Source organism: Heptranchias perlo, chromosome 16 (genome assembly GCF_035084215.1).
Source record: "Heptranchias perlo isolate sHepPer1 chromosome 16, sHepPer1.hap1, whole genome shotgun sequence".
NCBI lineage: Eukaryota > Metazoa > Chordata > Chondrichthyes > Hexanchiformes > Hexanchidae > Heptranchias > Heptranchias perlo.
The window spans coordinates 62,489,695-62,514,866 of record NC_090340.1 but is presented as its reverse complement, the minus strand read 5'-3'; the positions used below and the strand labels follow the sequence as shown (position 1 = coordinate 62,514,866).

The 25,172-nt window shown below is 47.4% G+C and overlaps 2 protein-coding genes across 2 annotated transcripts in view; both read left to right on the top strand.

Moving 5' to 3' along the window:
* The first annotated feature begins 2,245 nt into the window (after nt 1-2,245).
* On the top strand, nt 2,246-19,361 carry rrad (Ras-related associated with diabetes). The gene is made up of 5 exons (XM_067998183.1): nt 2,246-2,315; nt 8,644-9,013; nt 13,162-13,235; nt 15,229-15,433; nt 16,743-19,361. Exons 2-5 carry the CDS (start codon nt 8,653-8,655, stop codon nt 17,018-17,020), a joined length of 918 nt encoding a protein of 305 aa, XP_067854284.1. The 5' UTR covers nt 2,246-2,315; nt 8,644-8,652; the 3' UTR covers nt 17,021-19,361.
* A 1,827-nt stretch (nt 19,362-21,188) lies between these two features.
* cdh16 (cadherin 16, KSP-cadherin) overlaps nt 21,189-25,172 on the top strand; it is a 54,937-nt gene continuing 50,953 nt past the window's right edge. Inside the window, exons 1-2 of the mRNA XM_067998182.1 lie at nt 21,189-21,234; nt 22,598-22,650. Of these exons, the coding sequence (XP_067854283.1) occupies nt 22,609-22,650 (42 nt within the window). The 5' untranslated portion in view covers nt 21,189-21,234; nt 22,598-22,608. The remainder of the gene's footprint in view (nt 21,235-22,597; nt 22,651-25,172) is intronic.

The following is a 25,172-nucleotide window of genomic DNA, read 5'->3' as shown; positions in this document are numbered from 1 at the left end:
CAACAACATGGTCAGTTGACTCCTCTACTTGCACCTTCTCCTTAACCTACAACTGACAAGTCACCAAGTCATGAGTTGGGCACAAGACAAAACTTATTCAATGGGCTAAAGCTCACTCATTGGAAACATGACAGTTCTTCACAGGGGTGAGTCAGCCCCTTGACTGTAGGATAATAACTAGTAATGAGTTAACACTGTAACCCTGACCAGATAACACACCACCCAAGTTATCACTAGTGAGTGATGGTGTCTCACTGCCAACTGTGGCACCCTCTACTTGTACATCAGTGCAGCAAGGCTTCTTCAGCAGCACCTTCCAAACCCGCTACCTCCACGGCCTAGAAGGACAAGGGCAGCAGGCACACGGGAACAACACCACCTCCAAGTCACACACCATCCCGACTTGGAAATATATCGGCCGTTTCTTCATTGTCACTGGGTCAAAATCCTTGAACTCCCTTCCTAACAGCACTGTGGGAGAACCTTCACCACATGGACTGCAGCGGTTCAAGAGGGCGGCTCACCACCACCTTCTCAAGGGCAATTAGGGATGGGCGATAAATGCCGGCCTCGCCAGCGAAGCCCACATCCCGAGAATGAATTAAAAAACTCTGGTCTCTGACTCAGAAGGTCATGGGTTCAAGATCCATTCCAGGACGTAACACCTACTCTCGGCTGCCCCTCCAGTGCATTACTGAGGGAGTGCTGCATTGCCAGGGGTGTTGACCTTTGAATAAGATGTTATGCTGAGGTCCTGTTACTGTTCTGGTGCTTGTGATAGATGCCACTGTCCTAGTCATAGAGGGTTCTCCTGCCTCAGACAATGACAACCATTTTGACTACGACCACCAACAAAATGTTGCCTCCTTATTTCTTGCTCTCCCTGGGACCTCTGAGCCTCACTGACACATGCGCTGGGAAATTCCCCAGGGATTCTCCCAATCGACTGCCCTGTTTTGGTTTCTGCCGGGGTTACGCCTCCCCTTCCCCCGAGGAAACTCCCAGGGCGGAGTGGGGAATACACCCCATGACAAAAATAAGATTTGTGGGGACACTTCCCCCTCAGCTCAGGCGGTTTCTATAAAGGGCGGCTGATCCGCAAACATTAGATTTACACCCGGGGCAGGAAGTTTAAAATCTACCCCATGGTGTCCCGCCTGCCCTCCGGGTGGATGTAAAAGATCCCACGGCCGCTATTTCGAAGAAGAGATGGGGAGTTCTCCCCGGTGTCCTGGGCCAATATTTATCCCTCAACCAATATCAGTAGAACAGATTATCTGATCATTATCTCATTGCTGTTTGAGGGAGCTTGCTGAGTGCAAATTGGCTGCTGTGTTTAACGTACCTTATAAAAAAACAAAGTAAAAGATAAAACTAGAAAAGCACATTGAAAATCTTGCAGTATGGGGTGGGGGCACAAGACTAATCCCCTCCCTCTCCAACACTCCCTTTGGGCAGCAGAGATGGTCACACACACCAGCAGGACATCCCAGTACCAGCAGAAGTTCCCACTATTAGCAGGACATCCCAGTAGCAACAGGACATCCCAGTACCAGCAGAACATCCCAGTACCAACAGGATATCCCAGTACCAGCGGAACATCCCAGTACTAGTGGAACATCCCAGTACCAGCAGGACATCCCAGTACCAGCAGGACATCCCAGTACCAACAGGATATCCCAGTACCAACAGGATATCCCAGTACCAGCGGAACATCCCAGTACTAGCAGGGCATCCCAGTACCAGCAGGGCATCCCAGTACCGGCAGGGCATCCCAGTACCAGCAGGACATCCCAGTACCAACAGGACATCCCAGTACTAGCGGAACATCCCAGTACCAACAGGACATCCCAGTACCAACAGGACATCCCAGTACTAGCGGAACATCCCAGTACCAGCAGGGCATCCCAGTGCATACAGGATGTCCCAATACCAGCAGGACATCCCAGTACCAGCAGGAGCTGGAACTAGAGCCTGTGATGACACCTGTTTTTTTTTCAGGAGGAAAAGAATTGCGATCTATATAAAAAAAAACCTATGGATGAAATAAATAGATGAGTGAGGGGGCGGAGAGCTTCTGAGAAACCCTTGGACTGTGTCTCCTCAACTCAGGGTCAGCTGTTCTCTGCCTAATGGAGGCTATTCTGGGCACTGATAGTAATCGAGCTGGGTGATGTCAGGGGCTGACTTGACTGACTAGGGGATTATAAATAGAGCCTGGGCTGGGGATCAGCGCAGCAAATAGAGTCAGATCCCAGCTCAGCAAGAGCTGGACAGAGGACTGGTTAATTACAAACAACTCCAAAAGAGAACAGGTAGGGAGCTCTGCTTTTAATCGTTTGGGAGCGGTATGGAGTTTAAAAAAAGCTCTTGTGGGTCAGTGACTGAGGGCTGAACAATGTCCGGGACAGGGCTCGGAGAGTTTCAGGGGCTCTGAGCTAACACTGACTGTATTGCAGGATTCGCTCTGATCTCGGTTGCAAACAGGAGAGTTGTTGGGATCGTTCTGTGCAGCCTCCTCTACAGTCACTTCTGAGACTGACTGGTGGACAGTAAGGAACGACTTTCTCTGATTTAACCTTTAAAAAAAAACGGGGGAACAGAACTGGCCGTGAAGATATTTAGTATGGATAAAAATATTAATAATGAAAGAGAACTGGGTGTTCAGTGGGGATTTATGTGACGTGCCTGAAGTCGGCAAGAATATCAAAAAAGCCGGAGAAAGAATTTTAAAGACATATTTTACCCTTTCTCTCGGATCATTACTAATTCTCACTGACTTTATTATTTACGAGAGGTAGATGAGTGGACAGAAATCTGATTTAAATCTTGAACTGGCAGCTCGGTCATTTCTCAGATGGACTGGGTGAAGAGGCAGATCTGATTTAAAAGGGTGAGTCAGCCTGACAGAGCGAGTGAATCCCAGACTCACCCTCTGTCTCACTCACTCTCACTGATTCTCACTCACTCACTATCTCACTCAAACTCACTCTCTGTCTCACTCACTCTCACTCTCTCACTGATTCTCACTCACTCACTCACTATCTCACTCTCTCACTCAAACTCACCCTCTGTCTCACTCACTCTCACTCTCTCACTGATTCTCACTCACTCACTATCTCACTCTCTCACTCAAACTCACTCTCTGTCTCACTCACTCTCACTCTCTCACTGATTCTCACTCACTCACTATCTCACTCTCTCACTCAAACTCACTCTCTGTCTCACTCACTCTCACTCTCTCACTGATTCTCACTCACTCACTCACTCTCTCACTCAAACTCACTCTCTGTCTCACTCACTCTCACTCTCACTGATTCTCACTCACTGTCTCACTCTGTCCCACACTCTCACTCACCTCTCACTCACTCACTGTCTCACTCACTCACTCTGCCTCTCTCTCTCTCTCTCACTCACTCACTCAGTATTTCTCTGATCTGAGACCATCCAATGTCGATGGGATAAGGAGCCTGAACTGTAAACACATTGAGTGCAGTGAATCAATTTAAAGGGGCATGGACTTAAAGAGAAAGTATTTGGCAAATATTTGGGGTGGAAAATTGGTAACAAAAATGTTAATATGTTCGCATGAAACTTAAAATAAATGACATTCCCTTAGAGCAGCAGACGGGAGAGAGGAGGATTAAATCCTTGTGTTTATATAAGGCCGTAACAGGTCCTGAACCTACACACACAATCAATTACTTTGACCTGTTGTTAATGTAGGTAAATACAGTAGCCATTTTGAGCACAGCAAGATCACATGAATAGTAACAAGGTGACTGTTCAAGATTAAGGAGTAATGTGATCAGAACAACTCCCCTTTGTTTTGAGCAATGCTTATGGGTTATCCCGAATATACATCACAAACAGGAAGAACCTCAGTCAAAGGCTAGTACCTCCGACAGTGCAGCACTCCCTCAGTACTGACCCTCCGACAGTGCAGCGCTCCCTCAGTACTGACCCTCCGACAGTGCAGCACTCCTTCAGTACTGACCCTCCGACAGTGCAGCGCTCCCTCAGTACTGACCCTCCGACAGTGCAGCACTCCCTCAGTACTGACCCTCCGACAGTGCAGCACTCCCTCAGTACTGACCCTCCGACAGTGCAGCACTCCCTCAGTACTGACCCTCCGACAGTGCAGCGCTCCCTCAGTACTGACCCTCCAACAGTGCAGCGCTCCCTCAGTACTGACCCTCCGACAGTGCAGCGCTCCCTCAATACTGCACCTCTGACAGTGCAGCGCTCCCTCAATACTGCACCTCTGACAGTGCAGCGCTCCCTCAGTACTGACCCTCCGACAGTGCAGCGCTCCCTCAGTATTGACCCTCCAACAGTGCAGCGCTCCCTCAATACTGCACCTCTGACAGTGCAGCGCTCCCTCAGTACTGACCCTCCGACAGTGCAGTGCTCCCTCAGTACTGACCCTCCGACAGTGCAGTGCTCCCTCAGTACTGCCCCTCCGACAGTGCAGCGCTCCCTCAGTACTGCTCCTCCGACAGTGCAGCGCTCCCTCAGTACTGCCCCTCCAACAGTGCAGCGCTCCCTCAATACTGACCCTCCGACAGTGCAGCGCTCCCTCTGTACTGCCCCTCCGACAGTGCAGCGCTCCCTCAGTACTGCCCCTCTGACGGTGCAGCGCTCCCTCATTACTGACCCTCTGACAGTGCAGCGCTCCCTCAGTATTGCACTGGAGTGTGAGTCTGGATTATTTTCCCAAATCTCTCGAGTGGGGCTTGAACCCATGACCTTCTGACTCAGAGGTGAGAGGGAAATGATATATAAATTTGTGAACGTGTCAGTTACTAATCTCACAGGCCCTCTCCTGGCCTGGAGATCGAGTCCAGGCAGCAAGAGGCATTATTTCCAGCTCACTGTTCTCAGGTGTAAGTCCTGTGGGATCTCTTTAATCTGATTTACATCCTCACAATCTATATTTAGAAATAGAGACCACTTGCAAAACATTTTCTCAGAAATTGTATTCTCTTTAAATGATTATCAGACGTGATATTTAAAACAGATGTGATATTTAGAATCATGTTAAATTTTAAAAAACTGTACTAATTGTTGACCTTATGTAAATTAAAGGAGCAGTGTCATCAATGAATAAATAACCGGAGGGAGTTTCATATTGACATGCTTTAGTGCAGATGATGTCATCGGATGACACGTTTTAGTGCAGATGATGTCATCGGATGACACGTTTTAGTGCAGATTATGTCATCGGATGACACATTTTAGTGCAGATGATGTCATCTGATGACACGTTTCAGTGCAGATGATGTCATCTGATGACACGTTTTAGTGCAGATGATGTCATCTGATGACACGTTTCAGTGCAGTCTTTCTTTTCCCCCTCCAGTTTCCCCCCTTTCCTGGGGTTTGGGGTCCACGACCATTCCTCACGTAGGACCCCAGGTCGGCAGTGTCGGTGGGCTATATATCATGAGGGGCATCGCAGCCAAGCCCCATCCTGCCCTGTACAGTCGCACCAAACCCGTTTGACAAAAGAAATGTTGGCCAAACACATTTGATAAAGGCTCCGCCCCTTTAAATAAGAAAATGCCAGAAACACACAGTTGGCCAGTCAGTATGTGAAAGAGAAAACCTTTCGTGCAGAGAACTGATCATAGAACCATAGAAAGTTACGGCACAGAAGGAGGCCATTTGGCCCATCGTGTCCGTGCCGGCCAAAAAAGAGCTATCCAGCTTAACCCCACTTCCCAGCACTTGGTCCGTAGCCCTGTAGGTTACGGCACTTCAAGTGCACATCCAAGTACTTTTTAAATGAGTTGAGGGTTTCTGCCTCTACCACCCTTTCAGACTTGAGTTCCAGACCCCCCACCACCCTCTGGGTGAAAAGATTTCTCCTCAGCTCCCCTCTAATCCTTCTACCAATTACTTTAAATTGATGTCCCCTGGTCACTGACCCCTCTGCTAAGGGAAATAGGTCCTCCCTATCCACTCTATCTAGTCCCGTCATAATTTTATACACCTCAATTAAATCTCCCCTCAGCCTCCTTTGTTCCAAAGAAAACAACCCCAGCCTATCCAATCTTTCCTCATAGCTAAAATTCTCCAGCCCTGGCAACATCCTTGTAAATCTCCTCTGTACCCTCTCGAGTGCGATTACATCTTTCCTGTAATGTGGTGACCAGAACTGTACGCAGTACTCAAGCTGTGGCCTATCTAGTGTTTCATACAGTTCCAGCATAACCTCCCTGCTCTTATAGTTTACGCTTTGGCTAATAAAGGAAAGCATTCCATACGCCTTCTTAACCACCTTATCTACCTGTCCTGCTACCTTCAGGGATCTGTGGACATGCACTCCAAGGTCCCTCACTTCCTCTACGCCTCTCAGTATCCTCCCATTTATTGTGTACTCCCTTGCCTTGTTTGCCCTCCCCAAATACATTACCTCACACTTCTCCGGATTGAATTCCATTTGCCACTTTTCTGCCCACCTGACCAGTCCATTGATATCTTCCTGCAGTCTACAGCTTTCCTCCTCACTATCAACCACACGGCCAATTTTTGTATCATCTGCAAACTTCTTTATCATGCCCCTTACATTTAAGTCCAAATCATTAATATATTTCACAAAAAGCAAGGGACCCAGTACTGAGCCCCGCGGAACCCCACTGGAAACAGCCTTCCAGTCGCAAAAACACCCGTCGACCATTACCCTTTGCTTCCTGCCACTGAGCCAGTTTTGGATCCAATTTGCCACTTTCCCTTAGACCCCATGAGCTTTTACCAGTCTGCCATGTGGGGCCTTGTCAAAAGCTTTGCTAAAATCCATGTGCACTACACCAAACGTGTTACCCTCATTGACCATCCTTGTTACTGGCTCAAAAAATTCAATCAAGTTAGTTAGACATGACCTTCCCTTAACAAATCCATGCTGACTGTCCTTGATTACTCCGTGCCTTTCTAAATGACAATTTATGCTGTCCCTCAGAATCAATTCCAATAATTTGCCCACCACCGAGGTTAGACTGACTGGCCTATAATTACTCAGTCTATCTCTTTCTCCCTTTTTAAACAACGGTACAACATTAGCAGTCCTCCAATCCTCCGGCACCACGCCTGTAGCCAGAGAGGATTGGAAAATGATGGTCAGAGTCTCCGCTATTTCCTCTCTTGCTTCTCTTAGCAGCCTGGGATATATTTCATCTGGTCCTGATGATATATATACTTTCAAAGATGCTAATCCCCTTAATACTTCCTCTCTCACTATGTTTATCCCATCTAATCTCTGCATCATCCCTCTCTTTTGTGAGGACAGACGCAAAGTATTCATTAAGAACCATCCCCACATCTTCCGCCTCCACACATAGGTTATCTTTTTGGTCTCCAATAGGCCCTACTCTTTCCTTTGTTATCCTCTTCCTCAATGTATTTATAAAATATCTTTGGGTTTTCCTTAATTTTACTTGCCAATATTTTTTCATGTCCTCTCTTTGCTTTCCTAATTTCCTTTTTAATTTCACCCCTGCACTTTCTATACTCCTCTAGGCTTTCTGCAGTATTAAGAGCTCTCGGTGTCTGACATAAGCTTCCCTTTTTTGCCTTATTTTATCCTGTCTGCCCTTTGTCATCCAGGGGCCTCTAGATTTGGCAGTCCCACCCTTTTTCTTTGTGGGAACATGTTTACTCTGAACCCCTTGAATCTCTCCCTTGAATGCCTCCCACTGCTCTGACACTGATTTACCTTCAAGCAGTTGTTTCCAGTCCACTTTTGCTAAATCACTTCTCAGCTCAGTAAAGCAACTTAGAACACCGTTATCCAAGGCATCAACTGATTGTTTCTCTTTCAGCTGCTGACCAATGCTGTCTGTTTCCAGCATTCTCTGTTTTAATTTCAAATTTCTGATGTTCATGTTTTTTTTAACTTTCCATCATATCCCTTTAAATAATCTCTCCTGTCTCTCCCATCTCTCACTCCTCCTCTCTCCCACCTCTCTCTCCCCTCTCTCTTCCCCCTCTCTCTCCTTCTCTCCCCTTCTCTCTCCCCCTCTCTCTTCTCTTGCCTCTCTCCCCTCTCCTCAAACTCTATCTCTCTCTTCTCTCCCTCCTTCTCTCCTCTCTCTCTTCGATCTCCCTTCCCTCTTTATCCCTTCTCCCACCTCTCTATCTCCTCTTTCTCTTTCCCCTCTCCATCTCCTCTCACCCTGCTTTCACCTCTCTCCTCTCTCACCTCTCTCTCCTCTTTCTCTTCTCCCTCTCTCTCCCCTCTCGCTCTTCCCTCTCTTTCCCACCTCTCCCTCCTTCTCTCTCCTCTCTCCCTCTCCCACCTCCCTCTCCCCTCTTTCTCTTCCCCGTCTCTCTCCCCTCTCGCTCTCCCCTCTCTTTCCCACCTCTTCCTCCTTCTCTCTCCTTTCTCCCTCTCCCACCTCTCTCTCTTCCCCTCTCTCCTCTCTCTCTCCCCCCTCTTTCTCCCCCCCCCTCTCCTCTCTCTCTCCCCATGCTCTATCTCCCCACTCCCTCTTTCTCACTCCCCTCTCTCCTCTCTCTCTCCCCCCCCCCCCCTCTCCTCTCTCTCTCCCCATGCTCTATCTCCCCACTCCCTCTTTCTCACTCCCCTCTCTCCTCTCTCTCTCACTCTCCCTTCTCCCTCCCTCTATCAATCTCTCCTTCTAGGTGAGTAAGATGACTCTAAACAAGACGGACAAAACCAAGACCCTGGACAAGCGGCGGGGGAGCATACCCGTGCACATCCACCACCAGTTACACCGGAGGAGTATGCCAGTGGATGACCGGGAGCTGCGCGCCTCGCTCCAGGCGGGGAACCTGTCCAACCTCGTCCGCTGTACCTCCTACAACCCGGGCGAGCCCCAGCGGGACAGCTGGGCATCGGGCTCCTCGGACTCGGTCATCTCCAGCGGGAGTGAGTCCGACACCAGCGTTTACAAGGTGGTCCTGCTCGGAGAGCATCGTGTGGGCAAATCCAGCCTGGCACGGATATTCGGAGGGGTGGAGGAAAGCGACCCACATGAGACTGAAGGGAGAGGTGAGTGCGACTGCAGGGGTGGGTATAGCGGAGTGAAAGTGTGTGACAGAGAGGGGGAGAGAGAGACAGAGAGAGGGAGAGAGGGAAAGAGAGAGAGAGAGAGGGGGGGAGAGAGAGAGAGGGGGGGAGAGAGAGAGAGAGGGGGAGAGAGACAGAGAGGGGGAAAGAGAGACAGAGAGAGAGAGAGAGAGAGGGAGAGAGACAGAGAGAGGGAAAGAGAGAGAGAGAGAGGGGGAGAGAGACAGAGAGAGGGAAAGAGCGACAGAGAGAGGGAAAGAGAGACAGACAGAGAGGGGGAGAGAGACAGAGAGAGAGAAAGAGAGACAGACAGAGAGAGAAAGAGAGACAGACAGAGAGAGGGAGAGAGAGAGAGAGAGAGAGAAAGAAAGACAGAGGGGGACAGAGAGAGAGAAATGCAGAGAGAGAGGGAGGGAAAGAGAGAGAGAGGGGGGAGAGAGACAGAGAGAGGGAAAGAGAGAGAGACAGAGAGGGAGAGAGAGAGAGAAAGAGAGACAGAGAGGGAGAGACAGAGAGAAGGCTAGAGACAGAGAGAGAGAGAGAGACACAGAGAGAGGGAAAGAGAGAGAGAGAGAAAGGGGGGGAGAGAGAGAGAAAGAGAAAGAGACAGAGGGGGACAGAGAGAGAGAAATACAGAGAGAGAGGGAGAGGGAGAGACAGAGAGAAGGCTAGAGACACAGAGAGAGAGAGAGACAGAGAGAGAGAGAGACAGAGAGAGTGAGATACAGAGAGAGAAGAATAGAGAGACTGAAAGAGGGATAGAGTGACCGAGAGACAGAGAGAGAGGGAGACAGAGAGAGGGAGATGGAGAGATAGAGAGAGAGTGAGATACAGAGAGAGAGAGACAGAGACAGAGAGAGAGACTGGGATTAGAGAGATAGAGAGAGTGAGAGAGAGAATACTCACTGGGGTGTGTGACAGGCCCCTGTATGTGATAGTGCTGTGGCTGGAGAGACAAAGGGAGGGAAGATAAGGAGAAACCAAAACCTACATGGTCACTTTTACTGGTTTTTATTTCCAGATTTTTAAAACTGAACTCAAATTCTTAAAGTGACAGGATTGTGAACACAGCGTCTCTGGATTATTAGTCTGGTAACAGTTACACTACCAAACCAGTTCCTTCACTAACTCATTCTTTCTCAGGATGTCAACATGGCGGAACTCCTCACCTCCCTTAGTCTTCCCGTCCTCCTACAATCTACAGGTTTTTAAACCCGTTTGTTGTCATTTAACCCTTAAGTGTCAGCCATGGGTCAGTGGGTAGTACTCTGACATCATGGGTCCAAGCCCCACTCCAGAGACTTTAAGAACATAATGTAGGCCGACACTCCGAGTGCAGTACTGAGGGAGCGCTGCACTGTTGGAGGTGCTGTCTTTTGGATGAGACGTTAAACCGAGGCCCCGTCTGCCCTCTCAAGTGGATGTAAAAGATCCCACAGCCACTATTCGTAGAAGAGCAGGGGAGTTCTCCCCGACGTCCTGGGCCGATATTTATCCCTCAACCAACATCACTAAAACAGATTATCTGGTAATGATCATATTTCTGATTGTGGGATCTTGCTGTGCGCAAATTGACTGCCCGTTTCCTAAATTACAACAGTGACTACACTTCAAAAAGTGGCTGTAAAGCGCTTTGGGACGTCCTGAGGTCCCAGGTGCTATATAAATCCAAGTATTTTCTATCGCATCTCCTACGGTCTCCTCCCTTGGCGCTGTCCTGCTATCTGCGCCTCGCTCCTTTATCTGGGTTTCCCAGCGCTATAAAAATAAAAACATTGTGCAGCTCCGAGTCTGGAATCACGAGCTCTGGGAACCTGAAACACTTCATTGATTCTGTGAAAATTGGCCCTGTAAGATCCAGTTCCTGGCTCCTGTGTCAGCAATTTGCAAGGCTTGCTCGTGTTATTAATAGATTCCTCCTCCCTAGATCGCGGTTTCTCCCGATAGCTAGAATAAACATTAATCATTTCAACCTACAATAAGTGATAGAAAATTAAACCTCTTTGCTTGTACCCAGATAGTGATGGCTGGAGGCCTGTGCATTAAACAGAGTGTGCCAGCTGCAGGCTCACTCTAGAGTATCGATGGTCCAGAGACTGCCAACAGCTTAATCCCATTGCCTGAGCCACATAGGCTTTAATAATGGAGGGGTAGAGGGTGCAGAGTTAGGGCCCCAGCACTGACCACTGTCCAGAGTCAGGTCAGACTGGCACTGCACAAGCCAGGAAGTTATCTCAGAGCAACTTAGGGCTTCCTAACAAGTGTGATAAACTGGGAGTCACCATTGTACACCTGGGAATCACCCTGAGAATCACCATTGTACACTTGGGAATCACCCTGAGAATCACCATTGTACACTTGGGAATCATCCTGAGAATCACCATTGTACACCTGGGAATCATCCTGAGAATCACCATTGTACACCAGGGAATCGCCATTGTACACCTGGGAATCACCATTGTACACCTGGGAATCACCATTGTTCACCAGGGAATCACCATTGTACACCCGGGAATCACCATTGTACACCTGGGAATCATCATTGTACACCCGGGAGTCACCATTGTACACCCGGGAATCACCATTGTTCACCAGGGAATCACCATTGTACACCCGGGAGTCACCATTGTACACCCGGGAGTCACCATTGTTCACCAGGGAATCACCATTGTACACCCGGGAATCACCATTGTACACCTGGGAATCATCATTGTACACCCGGGAGTCACCATTGTACACCCGGGAGTCACCATTGTACACCTGGGAGTCACCATTGTACACCCGGGAATCACCATTGTTCACCAGGGAATCACCATTGTACACCCGGGAATCACCATTGTACACCCGGGAATCACCATTGTACACCCGGGAATCACCATTGTACACCCGGGAATCACCATTGTACACCCGGAAATCACCATTGTTCACCTGGGAATCACCATTGTACACCTGGGAATCACCATTGTACACCCGGGAGTCACCATTGTACACCTGGGAATCACCATTGTACACCCGGGAATCACCATTGTACACCCGGGAGTCACCATTGTACACCCGGGAGTCACCATTGTACACCTGGGAATCACCATTGTACACCCGGGAATCACCACTGTACACCTGGGAATCACCATTGTACACCTGGGAATCACCATTGTACACCCGGGAGTCACCATTGTACACCCGGGAGTCACCATTGTACACCCGGGAATCACCATTGTACACCTGGGAATCACCACTGTACACCCGGGAATCACCATTGTACACCAGGGAATCACCATTGTACACCTGGGAATCACCATTGTACACCCGGGAATCACCATTGTACACCCGGGAGTCACCATTGTACACCCGGGAATCACCATTGTACACCCGGGAATCACCATTGTACACCTGGGAATCACCACTGTACACCCGGGAATCACCATTGTACACCAGGGAATCACCATTGTACACCTGGGAATCACCATTGTACACCCGGGAGTCACCATTGTACACCTGGGAATCACCATTGTACACCTGGGAATCACCACTGTACACCCGGGAATCACCACTGTACACCCGGGAGTCACCATTGTACACCTGGGAATCACCATTGTACACCCGGGAGTCACCATTGTACACCTGGGAATCACCATTGTACACCCAGGAGTCACCATTGTACACCTGGGAATCACCATTGTACACCTGGGAATCACCATTGTACACCTGGGAATCACCACTGTACACCCGGGAGTCACCACTGTACACCCGGGAATCACCACTGTACACCCAGGAGTCACCACTGTACATCCGGGAATCACCATTGTACACCCGGGAATCACCATTGTACACCCGGGAATCACCATTGTACACCTGGAATCTTTAAATCCACAACCCAACGTCCCTGAGGGGGAGAGGAAAGCCTACAGGTTCGTTCTGGATGGATAGGTGAAGATGGGTCTATGACCTCCCTCATCCTGATCTACCTTGGGATCTTGCCTAAAGCACAGTGACCGCTCATATTCACATGGAGAATGCAGAGTCAGAGGTCATGAGGTCATGTGTCTGGTCACTCAAGGGTTTAGTCGCGTGTTTTTGTCTTTGCGGAGTTATAACGAGACCCGATCTAAATCCAATCTCCTTTCTTTCAGGAGACACGTTCGACAGATCGTTCATGGTGGACGGAGAGGAAGCAAATCTCCTCGTGTTCGATATTTGGGAGCAGGTACTTGCCTTGTTATGTGTAGTCCCATTCTCCGTACAAGGCTCTTGCTTTCTGGTTTTCTCCTGAAGGTCGTCGACCCCTCACTCTGGTGCCTCGATGCGTGAAGCTGGATGTTGAATGTCAGCAGGCCCGTCCTCACCTGATGCACATACTCACTTTCCAAGAACACCCACTTCCATCTCTGTAACACCTCCCGTCTCCACCCCGCCTCAGCTCATCTGCTGCTGAAATCCTCATCCATGCCTTTGCTACCTCCAGACTCGATTATTCCGATGCTCTCCTGGCCGGCCTCCCACCTCCACCCTCCATAAACTTGAGCTCATCCAAAACTCTGCTGCCCGTATCCTAACTCGCACCAAGTCCCGTTCACCCATCACCCCCTGTGCTCGCTGACCTACATTGGCTCCCATCCTTGTTTTCAAATCTCTCCATGGCCCTCGCCCCTCCCTATCTCTGTAACCTCCTCCAGCCCTACAACCCTCCGAGATCTCTGCGCTCCTCCAATTCTGGCCTCTTGCATGTCCCTGATTTTAATCGCTCCACCATTGGCGGCCGTGCCTTCAGCTGCCTGGGCCCTAAGCTCTGGAATTCCCTCCCTAAACCTCTCCGCCTCTCTCTCCTCCTTTAAGACGCTCCTTAAAACCTACCTCTTTGACCAAGCTTTTGGTCACCTGTCCTAATGTCTCCTCCTTTGGCTCGATGTCAAATTTTGTTTTATAACGCACCTGTGAAGCGCCTTGGGACGTTTTACTACGTTAAAGGCGCTGTAAAAATGCAAGTTGCTGTTGTTGTTTCCAGCAGGGGATCACTGGGAGGGTGGAAACCCCGGCTGATTTCTGTCTAATAGCAAGGATTCTTCAGGCCAATTTTTGAGTCAGAGCAAAATAAATTCCAAAACAAAGGATACAATCCGAAGTTAGGGAGCTGGCCAATGAGAACAGGGAGGAGCTACGACAGAGCACAAGTAAACTGATTAACACAAAAAGATTAGTGAGCGAGGGGCCCCCCCGGCGGACGGGAGGGTAGCAATTACTCCGTACCTGGCCGCTGATCCACTTTCCTTTCCAATCTCGCCAAAGCTGCAGTGCCGCCTGTCCAATCAGAGGGAGACATTACCCACCTTGGGTGTTCAACCAAAGTTGGATTGCACATTGATGGAATGGCACCAACGCAAAGTGCCTGGTTTTGAACCATTATTTGTCACATTTCACGTGGGCGCAGTGTGTGTGTGTGGCCCCAGCACAGGATAGATTGACATTACATCGAGCTGCATTGAAACTACACCACAGAAAAAGGCCATTCGGCCCAACAGGTCTGTGCCAGCGTTTATGCTCCACACGAGCCTCCTCCCTCCCTACTTCATCTCACTCTCTCAGCATATCCCTTCTATTCCTTTCTTCCTCATGTGCTTATCTAGATTCCCCTTAAATGCATCTATTTGCCTCAACTACTCCTTGTGGTAGTGTATTCCATATTCTTACCAGTCATTGGGTAAAGAAGTTTCTCCTGAATTCCCAATTGGATTTATTAGAGACTATCTTATATTTATGACCTCTAGTTTTAGACTCCCCCACAAGTGGAAACATTTTCTCTATGTTTACCCTATCAAACCCAATCATTATCCTAAAGACCTCTATCAGGTCACACCTCATCCTTCTCTTTTCTAGAGAAAAGAGCCCCAGCCTATTCAATCTTTCCTGATAAGGATATTCTCTCAGTTCTGGTATTATCCTTGTGAATCGTTTTTGCACCTTCTCCAGTGCCTCTAAATCCTTTCTGTAATTTGGAGACCAGAACTGTGCACAATACTCCAAGTGTGGTCTAACCAAGGTTCGATACAAGTTTAATATAACTCCTTTGCTTTTCAATTCTATCCCTCTGGAAATGAACCCTGACGTTGGTCCCAGTAATAGTGCAAGCATCTCAGAATGTGGCTGAGATATATTTGTTCCTATCAGGAGAGTAAAAACCTGATCTTTGTTCATCATTCAAGGATGACACGAACTGGATCCGGGATCACTGCATGAAGCTGGGAGACGCCTACATCATAGTGTATTCCGTGACTGACCGGAGCAGCTTCGAGAAAGCCTCAGAGCTGCGGATCCAGCTGAGGAGAGCCAGGCAGGCGGAGGACATCCCCATCATCCTGGTCGGGAACAAAAGTGACTTGGTGCGGTCCAGAGAGGTGTCGGTGGATGGTAAGTGGGCCTCGCCATCGTGCACTCGCCGCTTCGGAAAACAGCGTCTGAAACGGGAACAAGTCAACGCTCAATCTGAGAGAGCTCCAAATTGGAAGACCCTCCAAGCGCTCAATCCAAAGGGAAGCAAATTCTGAGCCCTGGGGCTGAAGGGGAATTACTCATGAATAGTCGGGAGTATCTCTCTGTCTCTCTCTCCCTCTCTCTCTCTGTCTGTCTCTCGATCTCACACTCCTTCTCTCTATCTCTTTGTGTGTCTCTATCTATCTGTGCCTGTATTGTTTTTCTCCATGTTAGCTGTGGCTCAGTGGGTAGCACTCGTGCCTCTGAGTCTGTGGTTTCAAGCCCCACTCCAGAGACTTGAGCCCATAATCCAGGCTGACACTCCCAGTGCAGTACAGAGAGAGTGCTGCATTTAAGGAAGGATATACTTGCCTTAGAGGCGGTGCAACAAAGGTTCACTAGATTAATTCCTGGGCTGAGAGGGTTGTCTCATGAGGAGAGGTTGAGTAGAATGGGCCTATACTCTCTGGAGTTTAGAAGAATGAGAGGTGATCTCATTGAAACATATAAGATTCTGTGGGGGCTTGACAGGGTAGATGCTGAGAGGTTATTTCCCATGGCTGGAGAGTCTAGAACTAGGGGGCATAGTCGCAGGATAAGAAGTCGGCCATTTAAGACTGAGATGAGGAGGAATTTCTTCACTCAGAAGGTTGTGAATCTTTGGAATTCTCTACCGTAGAGGGCTGTGGATGCTCAGTCGTTAAATATATTCAAAGTTGAGATAAATAGGTTTTTGGACTGTAGGGGAATCAAGGGATAGGGGGATTAGGCAGGAAAGTGGAAGTGGAGTTGAAGTTGAAGAACAGCCATGATCTGATTGAATGGCGGAGCAGGCTCGAGGGTGCCGTACGGCCTACTCCTGCTCCTATTTCTTATGTTCTTACGTTCTGCACTGTCGGAGGTGCTGTCCTTCGGATGAGACATTAAACCGAGGCCCCGTCTGCCCTCTCAGGTGGACGTAAAAGGTACCATAGCCACTATTCAAAGAAGAGCAGTGGCCAATATTCATCCCTCAACTAACATTACTAAAAAAACAGATGATCTGGCCATTATCACATTGCTGTTTGTGGGATCTTGCTGTGCGCAAATTGGCTGCCGCGTTTCCTACATTACAACAGTGACCAAACTTCAAAAGTACTTAATTGGCTGTAAAGCACTTTGGGATGTCCTGACGTCCTGGTGAAAGGCGCAAGTTCTTCCTATCTTTCTACTTAAACGCTAATGCGATTCTCGGTTTTCTCCGCAGAAGGGAGGGCCTGCGCTGTGGTATTCGACTGCAAGTTCATCGAGACCTCTGCTGCTCTTCATCACAATGTGAGGGACCTCTTTGAGGGCATCATCCGGCAGATCAGGCTACGCAAAGACAGCAAGGAGGACAACGAAAGGCGGCTGGCGAGCACCAAGAGGCGGGAGAGCATCGGGCAGAAGGCCAAGCGGTTCCTGGGCCGCCTCGTAGCCAGGAACAACAAGAAGATGGCCTTCAAGCAGAAATCCAAGTCCTGCCACGACCTGTCTGTCCTCTGAAGTTAGATTGAGAAGATGCAGTGGGTCACCTTGGATGCTGTGCAACTGTTAATCAAACGTGTGTGGGTATTGAATGAAAAATATTGGACTCGGAGATTAAAGTCAATGAGAACCAACAATGCAAAAGGAATCTGAGGGCTGCCTGGTGGTGTGGCAGTGCATTTCTTGCATGTTGCCTTTTCTGCAGCCCAAAGACCGCCCTCAGACACTGTGACGCCAATAAGGTCCATGACTTCGCAGCCCTGGAGCTCCTCCTCGGATAGCGCAACTATACGATTAATAATCTCTTCACCACCAATATCAGTGCCGTCCTACTGCCACGGTCGCCTGCAATCTAGACCAAAGTATTTTAACTTGTCTTCTGGCACGTCTTATCTCGCTCACATGTCCATCTCCCCTCCAGTGCCAATGGCGAGCCATCTCATCAGCGACAGACAGACACCTGATGGAGGTGGGCTGCCAGTGGGAGCTGGGGCACAATGAAAATGTTATGGTAACATACCAGAAGTGACATTGCCTTGTTTTTCAGGCCGATGCCTTACAGTATGGAGCGACCTGAAGGTTCCTGTTGTTAACAAGGCCCCAAGTTTTTGAAAAAAATGTAAATTTTTTCCCCAAAGGTTATTGGCATAACTTTAAAGAGTAAGGGTCAAGAGTGGGAAATACAGGGAGTGGAATCTCACTGGGTGACCTCCGTCACTCAGGGGTCAATTTCAAGCTCTGTTTGATTGGAATCAAGAGGAGGAGGACAATCGGGGAGAAGGGGTGAGGTTGCCAATCTAGATAGACACTGTAGAGCAGATCCAAGTTCTCCCAGTTGGGCAGTCTGCCAACCTAATCAGATACATCAGGTCAAGTCAGCCCTGGGTCAGGGTTGTGGACGGCAGGTTTAGGTCAGAAGTATTTCTTTACACAGAATTTGATCAACAAGAGGTTTCTAGGAAGGGTGGTCGAAGAGAGGACACTGGACTCATTTAAGAAAGAGTTGGATGCTGTAATGGGGAGATTGTAAGGTTGGTATTCCGGAAGGATGAGACCCAATGGGCTGAAAAGCTTTCTTCATCCAAACTCTTCTTGTGATCCCGTGAATTAAGTCTGCTGCAGTATCCCATCTTCTGCCACTAGGTGTCACAGGTGTAATTGGTAAATGTTATAGTCCATTCAAAGCTCGCTATCGACACCTAGGGGCAGAAAAGGATCACTGCATCAGTTCCTCAATCCAATATTGGACTATTGAACATTGGCCAGTAGGAGTTAGAGAAGCTGGGATTCTTCTCCATAGAACAGAAAAAGTTCAGGGGAGGTTTAATAGAGATGTTCAAAATTATGATGCTGAATCTGTTTCCACTGGCAGGAGGGTCAGTAACCAGAGGACACAGATTTAAAATAATTGGCAAAAGAACCAGGGGGGAGGGGAAGAGCAATTTTTTTTACGCAGCGAATTGTTGTGATCTGGAATTCACTACCTGAAAGGGCGGTGGGAGCAGATTCAACAGTAACTGTCAAAAGGGAATTGGATAAATACTTGAAAAGGAGAAATTTGCCAGGGCTATGGGGAAAGACTAGGGGGAGTGGGACTAATTGGATAGCTCGTTCAAAGAGCCGGCACAGGCAGGATGGGCCGAATGGCCTCCTTCTGTGCTGTAAGATTCTGTGATTCTATAGGAGTCCGAATGGACTCACTAGCCCTGAAATTGTGACTCTCCGTCCCAACGTGCGGGAGTGTTGGGCATTCATTGGCATGTAGTGTCCTGGTGAATCTAATCATTGTGACCAACAGATGCTGACTGGCCGAGGAATGTGGCAATTTCAGGGCTGTTGTTTCAGAATCGGAGATGTGACCTGGATTGTCTTGTTTTTTTGGTGTGACCAATCGCCAACAATAACAGGGTGGGTGAGGCGGGGACTTCAAATTTATTTAAAAGGAACAGTTAACCAACCTTACCTTTTCTGATTTATAAAGCAGTGTGGCGGTGTAATTGGCAGGATACTTTTTGAAAAGCACCAAGATTGGTGGGATTTTAGTTGTGAGCGGGTTTATTGAACTGACCTTTGAACAATATAAAAGGAAACTGAAGACTGTCTAGGTCTGTTTGAAGAATCGTAAAGTGCGCAGGTTCGTACAAAATGATCGCATAGGATAGTCGGTCGTGTAATGATCACAAATCCACGTGGGCAGCTGATGAGAAATAAATAAATAAGCAATAATACAACATCGCTGCGTTTCACTGCTAGATTCTGTCAGGTTCATTTGCACTTCTGTGTAATATTATTCAAATAATTTCTTAACTGTTTACATATAAATTTTTGTATTTAAAATAAAATTTATTTAGCATTGCAATCCTGTGTGTTGAATTGTTTCTCCAATGGTGAGGATTTACTGTAACATAATGTCCACTCGACTCGATGCGAACACTCATCTCAGTCTGTGTTACTGATGTTAATCCCGCTCCCTCACACTGTCCCTCAGTAACCCCTCCCTCCAACGCCCTGTGTTACTGACTGTTTCTCTACTGATGTTAATCCCCCTCCCTCACACTGTCACTCAGTAACCCCTCTCCCCCAGCACCCTGTGTTACTGACTGTTTCTGTACTGATGTTAATCCCCCTCCCTCACACTGTCACTCAGTAACCACCCTCCCCCCAGCGCCCTGTGTTACTGACTGTATCTCTACTGATGTTAATCCAGCTCTCTCATACTGTCACTTAAAACCCACCCCCCCAGCACCCTGCGTTACTGACTGTATCTGGCGGCCTGAAAAGCTTTGAAATAGTGACGTATAAGTGGCTGGATGTAATTTTATTAACAGCAGAATATATCAGCCTCTCCTGAGTTTCTGAGCAATGGATTTCTTCTGTGTGGACAGACACAAGTGCTGCAATGTTGGGCATACTTGCAGTTTAAGGCAAGTGAAGCCTGTGTCCCACTGCACTTTCAGTGTAACTATTTGTTATCACATATCTTGGGCTTATATTTAGGGCTGTTTTTGAGTTGTCCGCTTTGTTGGGAGCTGTATCGGCTGTGTTGAAGCCAGTGGTGAACTTTTTCTAGGCTGGCATGTGTGCTGGAGTCTGGTGCCGATGAGGAGAAGATTCCAGGCTTCCGTCTTTCAGATGAGACCTTAAACCGAGGCCCCTTCTTCCCTCTCAGGAGGATGTAAAAGATCCCATGGCACGATTTGAAGAAGAGCAGGGGAGTTCTTCCCGGTGTCCTGGCTAACATTTATCCCTCAACCAATACCTAAAAACACATTATCTAGTCATTCTCACATTGCTGTTTGTGGGATCTTGCTGTGCGCAAATTGGCTGCCACATTTCCTACATTACAACAGTGACTACACTTCAAAAACACTTCATTGGCTGTGAAGCACTTTGGGACATCCTGAGGTCATGAAAGGTGCTAAATAAATGCAAGTGAAAAACACTGGCACAGACTTGATGGGCCAAATGGCCTGTTTCTGTACTTTAATATTCTTTCATTTGTTTTTCTTTCTCTCTGCTCATTGTCTCTGTCTCAGTCTACCAATTTGTGCCTCTCTCTTTGTCCATCTATCTGTGCTTCTCTGTCTGTCTGTTTATCTCTTTCTCTGTGGTTCTGCCTGTTTGTTTTTCTCTGCTCACCCTCTGCCCTTCTGTCTCATTTCTCCGTGCCTCTGCTCATTTTGTCCATCTCTTGCCTCCTCCTACCTCTCCTCACTCTCTGCCCATCTCTGTCTTGGTCTCTCTTTGTTTCTCTCTATTTGTCTCTCTCTGTCTATCTGCCTCTGTCAGTTTGTCTGTTTCTGTCTACCGTTTCTTTCTGATTGTTTGCAGCCCTGACTCTATCTATCTTTCTGTTTTTTCCTCTCTGTCTGTATCCCTCTCTCTATCTCTGACTCTGTCTCTCTGTTTCTCTCCCTCTGTCTGTCTGTCTCCTTCCGTCTCTGTCTGTCTTTCTGTTTTTCTCTCTCTCTCTCTTTCTATGCTTCTGCACTCTCTCTATCCCTCTGTTCCTCTGTCCCTCTATCTCTTCCTCTCGTTTTGTCTACCCTCCCTCTCTCTGTCTCCCCATCTGAAAAGAAGTAGGATGTAGAAGAGGTGACTGTGGATTGTGAAGGGTTTAGGATTGGTCTGTGTGAAACAAAAAGTCAATGATTAACGTTGAATTATTAGTCGTTTATAAGAATGTTTCCCTGAGGCTCGGAACTGTCTGAGACACGGGGCAGATCGACCAGGTAAGGACTATTCCTTTCGATGGCTTGTATCTGACTCTACCTTTCATTTAACCTGAAAACTAAAAGTGAAGAGAGGTTTTAAAAGCTGACGGGCCTGTGACAGACCGTGGGGAGAGAGGATGAACCTACCTGTTGATCCATCCTCCCCGTGAGATCAGAAAATCACGTTTACACCTTCCCATCGACAAGGAAAAATCTTACTTGCATTTCATTAAAATCAAAATAATCCGGCTTTCTGAATTTCAGCAATGTGTACGCAGCCTCAAGCTGAAATTTGGGGAATGTTTTTAGAATCTTCAATCCTTGAAGAGTTCGCATTAGAAAAATGACCAGTTATTAAAAATATTTTTCCTAAATGTTAGATGTGGGGGAATGAACATACTCCTTATTGCTTAAAGATTAGATGAGACATATGTGAGATTACTCACTTCGCTCACTGAGGGTTTTCTATGTATGTGTTACGGTTTATATTGTAAACAGAAAACTGGAGTTCAAGGTCACCCTGAATCTGTTGAATTTGCCTTTAAACTATATTTTACTGCTGTATAAGCCGCATTAACTGGAATCAAAATGTCATTAAACGGGAAGGAAAAGAAACAGGTCATTTCCATTGTTGGAGCTGACGCTGAATGATTGGGGGAGGGGGAAAAAGAGAGGCAGGGAGGGAAGGAGGGAGACAGGCAAGCAAAGGAGAGACAGAGAAAATGAGAGAGCAGCTGGGAGAGAGAGAGAGAGAGACAGCAAGAGAGTCGTAGAGGGAGAGAGGAGAGAACAAGAGAGAGGTGAGAGAACAAGAGAGAGCGACAGAGGGAGAGCTAGAGAGGGAGAGAGCGACAGAGAGAGAGGAGAGAGCGAGCGAAAGACAGGGAGAGACACAGAGAGAGAAAGGAGAGAGGGAGGAAGAGAGAGACAGAGGGAGAAAGACAGAAGGAGAAAGAGAGAGAGCAAGAAAGAGACAGAGAGAGAACAACTGGGAGGAGAGAGAAAAACAGAGGGAAAGACAGTCAGGGAGAAAGTGAGAGACAGATACAGAGCGATGGACAGAGAGAAACAGAGACAAAGAGAGAGAGAGAGAGAGAGAGAGAGATCAGCCAAGAATGCTGGTATGTGACTTTAGAAAGGAGAAAGGGAATGAAGTCCTTGGGTTCAGGTCACTGAAACAAGGTCATTACAAAGACGATTTTAAATGAGGAAGCACGTGAATAATGGTAGCTGCAGGAGTGGAAAGGTCACCCTGTCTGTGAGGTCCCAGACTCTGAGTGCTGGCACTCATTGAATTGGCTTTTAACCATGGATTTTCTGGGGGCTTTTGCTCCGTTTCTGGGGGGGCTTCACTAACAGCTGATGTACTTCTGATCTGCAGACTCCGCAGCAATGATTCCCACGGGATTTCTGCACATCAAAGAATTCAGCCAGGTGGGTAATTGCAGCACCCACATCTCCGCAACCCGTCTCAAAACTGGGCAACGTTTGGGATAGAGAATAGTTTTTGAAGGATATTTGGAGAATAAAATTGCTTTCATCCGCTCTGTCTCACTTTGCTTTAATTCTTTTTCTCGCTCTCTATTTCTGTCTCACTTTTCTTTCTCACTCTTCTTTTCACTTCTTTTCTTTAATTTTTATCTCCCTAATTCTTTTTCTCAATTTTTTCTCTTTCACTTTTTTTTCTCTCACCTCCTTTTCCTCTGATTTTCCTTGCTCACTCTCTTTTTCTCTCCTCTCATCTCTCAATTTTTTTTTACTAATTCTGCTTATTTCTCACTCTCATTTTCTCTTCCGCTCTCTTTTGTCTACTTTTCTTTTTCATTCTTTTTTCTCTCTCACTCAACCGTTTCACTCTAATTCTTCACTTTATTTTTCCTCACCTTTACTTTGTCACTTTTTCTTCTTCTTCTTCTCACTCTCTTTTAGTCTCTCATTCTCTTTCTTTCCCTTTCTTGCTGTTGTTCTCTATTCCTTCTCACTCTCGTTTTCTCTCTTCATTTGTCATTTTCTTTCATATTCTTTATCTCTCTGTTTCTGTTACTTTCTTTCCTTTGTTTACACTTGATCATATCAAATTGACGGGCAGGGAAAGACCAACTGGTCCATCCAGCCTGCCCCACACACCATGATGCCCGGAACATCGCGACGAGACGCTCCCTCCCTCCCCGCAGGCATGTAATCTCCTGGGGAGAGGCAAAAAAAAAGCAAAAAAACCACAGGGCCAATAAGACTTGTCTTCCTCTGTCTATCTTCTCTTTTTTTCTATCCTCAATGGATAGCATGGATTTGTTAAGGGAAGGTCGAGTCTGACTAACTTGATTGAATTTTTTGAGGCGCTAGCAAGGAGGCTCGATGAGGGTGGCCCATTTGATGTAATCTACATGGATTTTAGGAAGCCTTTTGACAAGGCCCCACATGGCAGACTGGTCAGAAAAGTAAAAGCCCATGGGGTCCAAGGGAAAGTGACAAATTGGATCCAAAATTGGCTCAGTGGCAGGAAGCAAAGGGTAATGGTCGACGGGAGTTTTTGTGACTGGAAATTTATTTCCAGTGGGGTTCTGCAGGGCTCAGTACTAGGTCCTTTGCTTTTTGTGGTATATATTAATGATTTGGACTTAAATGTAGGGGGCATGATTAAGAAGTTTGCAGATGATACAAAAAATGGCCGTGTGGTTGATATTGAAAGCTGTAGACTGCAGGAAGATATCAATGGACTGGTCAGGTGGGCAGAAAATTGGCAAATGGAATTCAATCTGGAGAAATGTGAGGTAATGCATTTGGGGAGGGCAAACAAGGCAAGGGAATACACAATAAATGGGAGGATACTGAGAGGTGTAGAGGAAGTGAGGGACCTTGGAGTGCATGTCCACAGATCCCTGAAGGTAGCAGGACAGGTAGATAAGGTGGTTCAGAAGGCATATGGGATACTTTCCTTTATTAGCCAAGGCATAGAATATAAAAGCAGGGAGGTCATGCTAGAACTGTATAAAACATTCATTTGGCCACAGCTTGAGTACTGCATACAGTTCTGGTCACCACATTACAGGAAAGATGTGATTGCACTAGAGAGGGTACAGAGGAGATTTACAAGGATGTTGCCAGGGTTGGAGAATTTTAGCTATGAGTAAAGATTGGATAGGCTGGATTTGAGATTTAATTGAGGTGTATAAAATTATGAGGGGCCTGGATAGAGTGGATAGGGAGGACCTATTTCCCTTATCAGAGAGGTCATAACCAAGAGGCACAGATTTAAAGTAATTGGTAGAAGGATTAGAGGGAAGTTGAAGATAATTTTTTTTCACCCAGAGGATGGTGGGGGTCTGGAACTCACTGCCCGAAAGGGTGGTCGAGGCAGAAACCCTCATCACATTTAAAAAGTACTTGGATGTGCACTTGAAGTGCTGCAACCTACAGGGCTACGGACCAAGAGCTGGAAAGTGGGATTTGGCTGGATAGGTCTTTTTCGGCCAGCACAGACACGATGGGCCAAATGGCCTCCTTCTGTGCCATACATTTCTATGAATCTATGAATTCTATGAATCTGTTGTTCTCTCTACCCCTACCAATCTATATTAGCTCTGCTTAATGTTCCAGTTCTGACCCAAAGATCTGTCTCTGGGATATGAGTTTTGGAGATAGGGTCTGTGCTGAGTTCCCCATTTTTAGCTGGGACAGTGGTTGGGGTAATACAACTGGCTCCAAAATCCCTGACCTCGGGAGGAGAGAAATCAGCTGGGGTTCCCTGTTTATGTGACTCGGTGCCAAATTTTGTCTGATAATCGCTCCTGTGAAGCAACTTGGGATGTTTTACTTTGTTAAAGGCGCTATATAAATGCAAGTTGTTGTTGTTGATTACCATCCAGTAACCACTGCCGAAAAGGGTGTGTGTAGGGATAGAAAGAAAGAAAGACTTGCATTTATATAGCGCCTTTCACGACCTAAGGATGTCCCAA

What these genes read in the sequence shown, in the direction of transcription:
- rrad (XM_067998183.1), top strand. Translation starts at nt 8,653, where the DNA reads ATGACTCTAAACAAGACGGACAAAACCAAGACCCTGGACAAGCGGCGG. An exon ending in ACATGAGACTGAAGGGAGAG is followed by an intron (nt 9,014 to 13,161) that starts GTGAGTGCGACT and finishes CCTTTCTTTCAG; the next exon opens with GAGACACGTTCGACAGATCG. An exon ending in TGTTCGATATTTGGGAGCAG is followed by an intron (nt 13,236 to 15,228) that starts GTACTTGCCTTG and finishes TCATCATTCAAG; the next exon opens with GATGACACGAACTGGATCCG.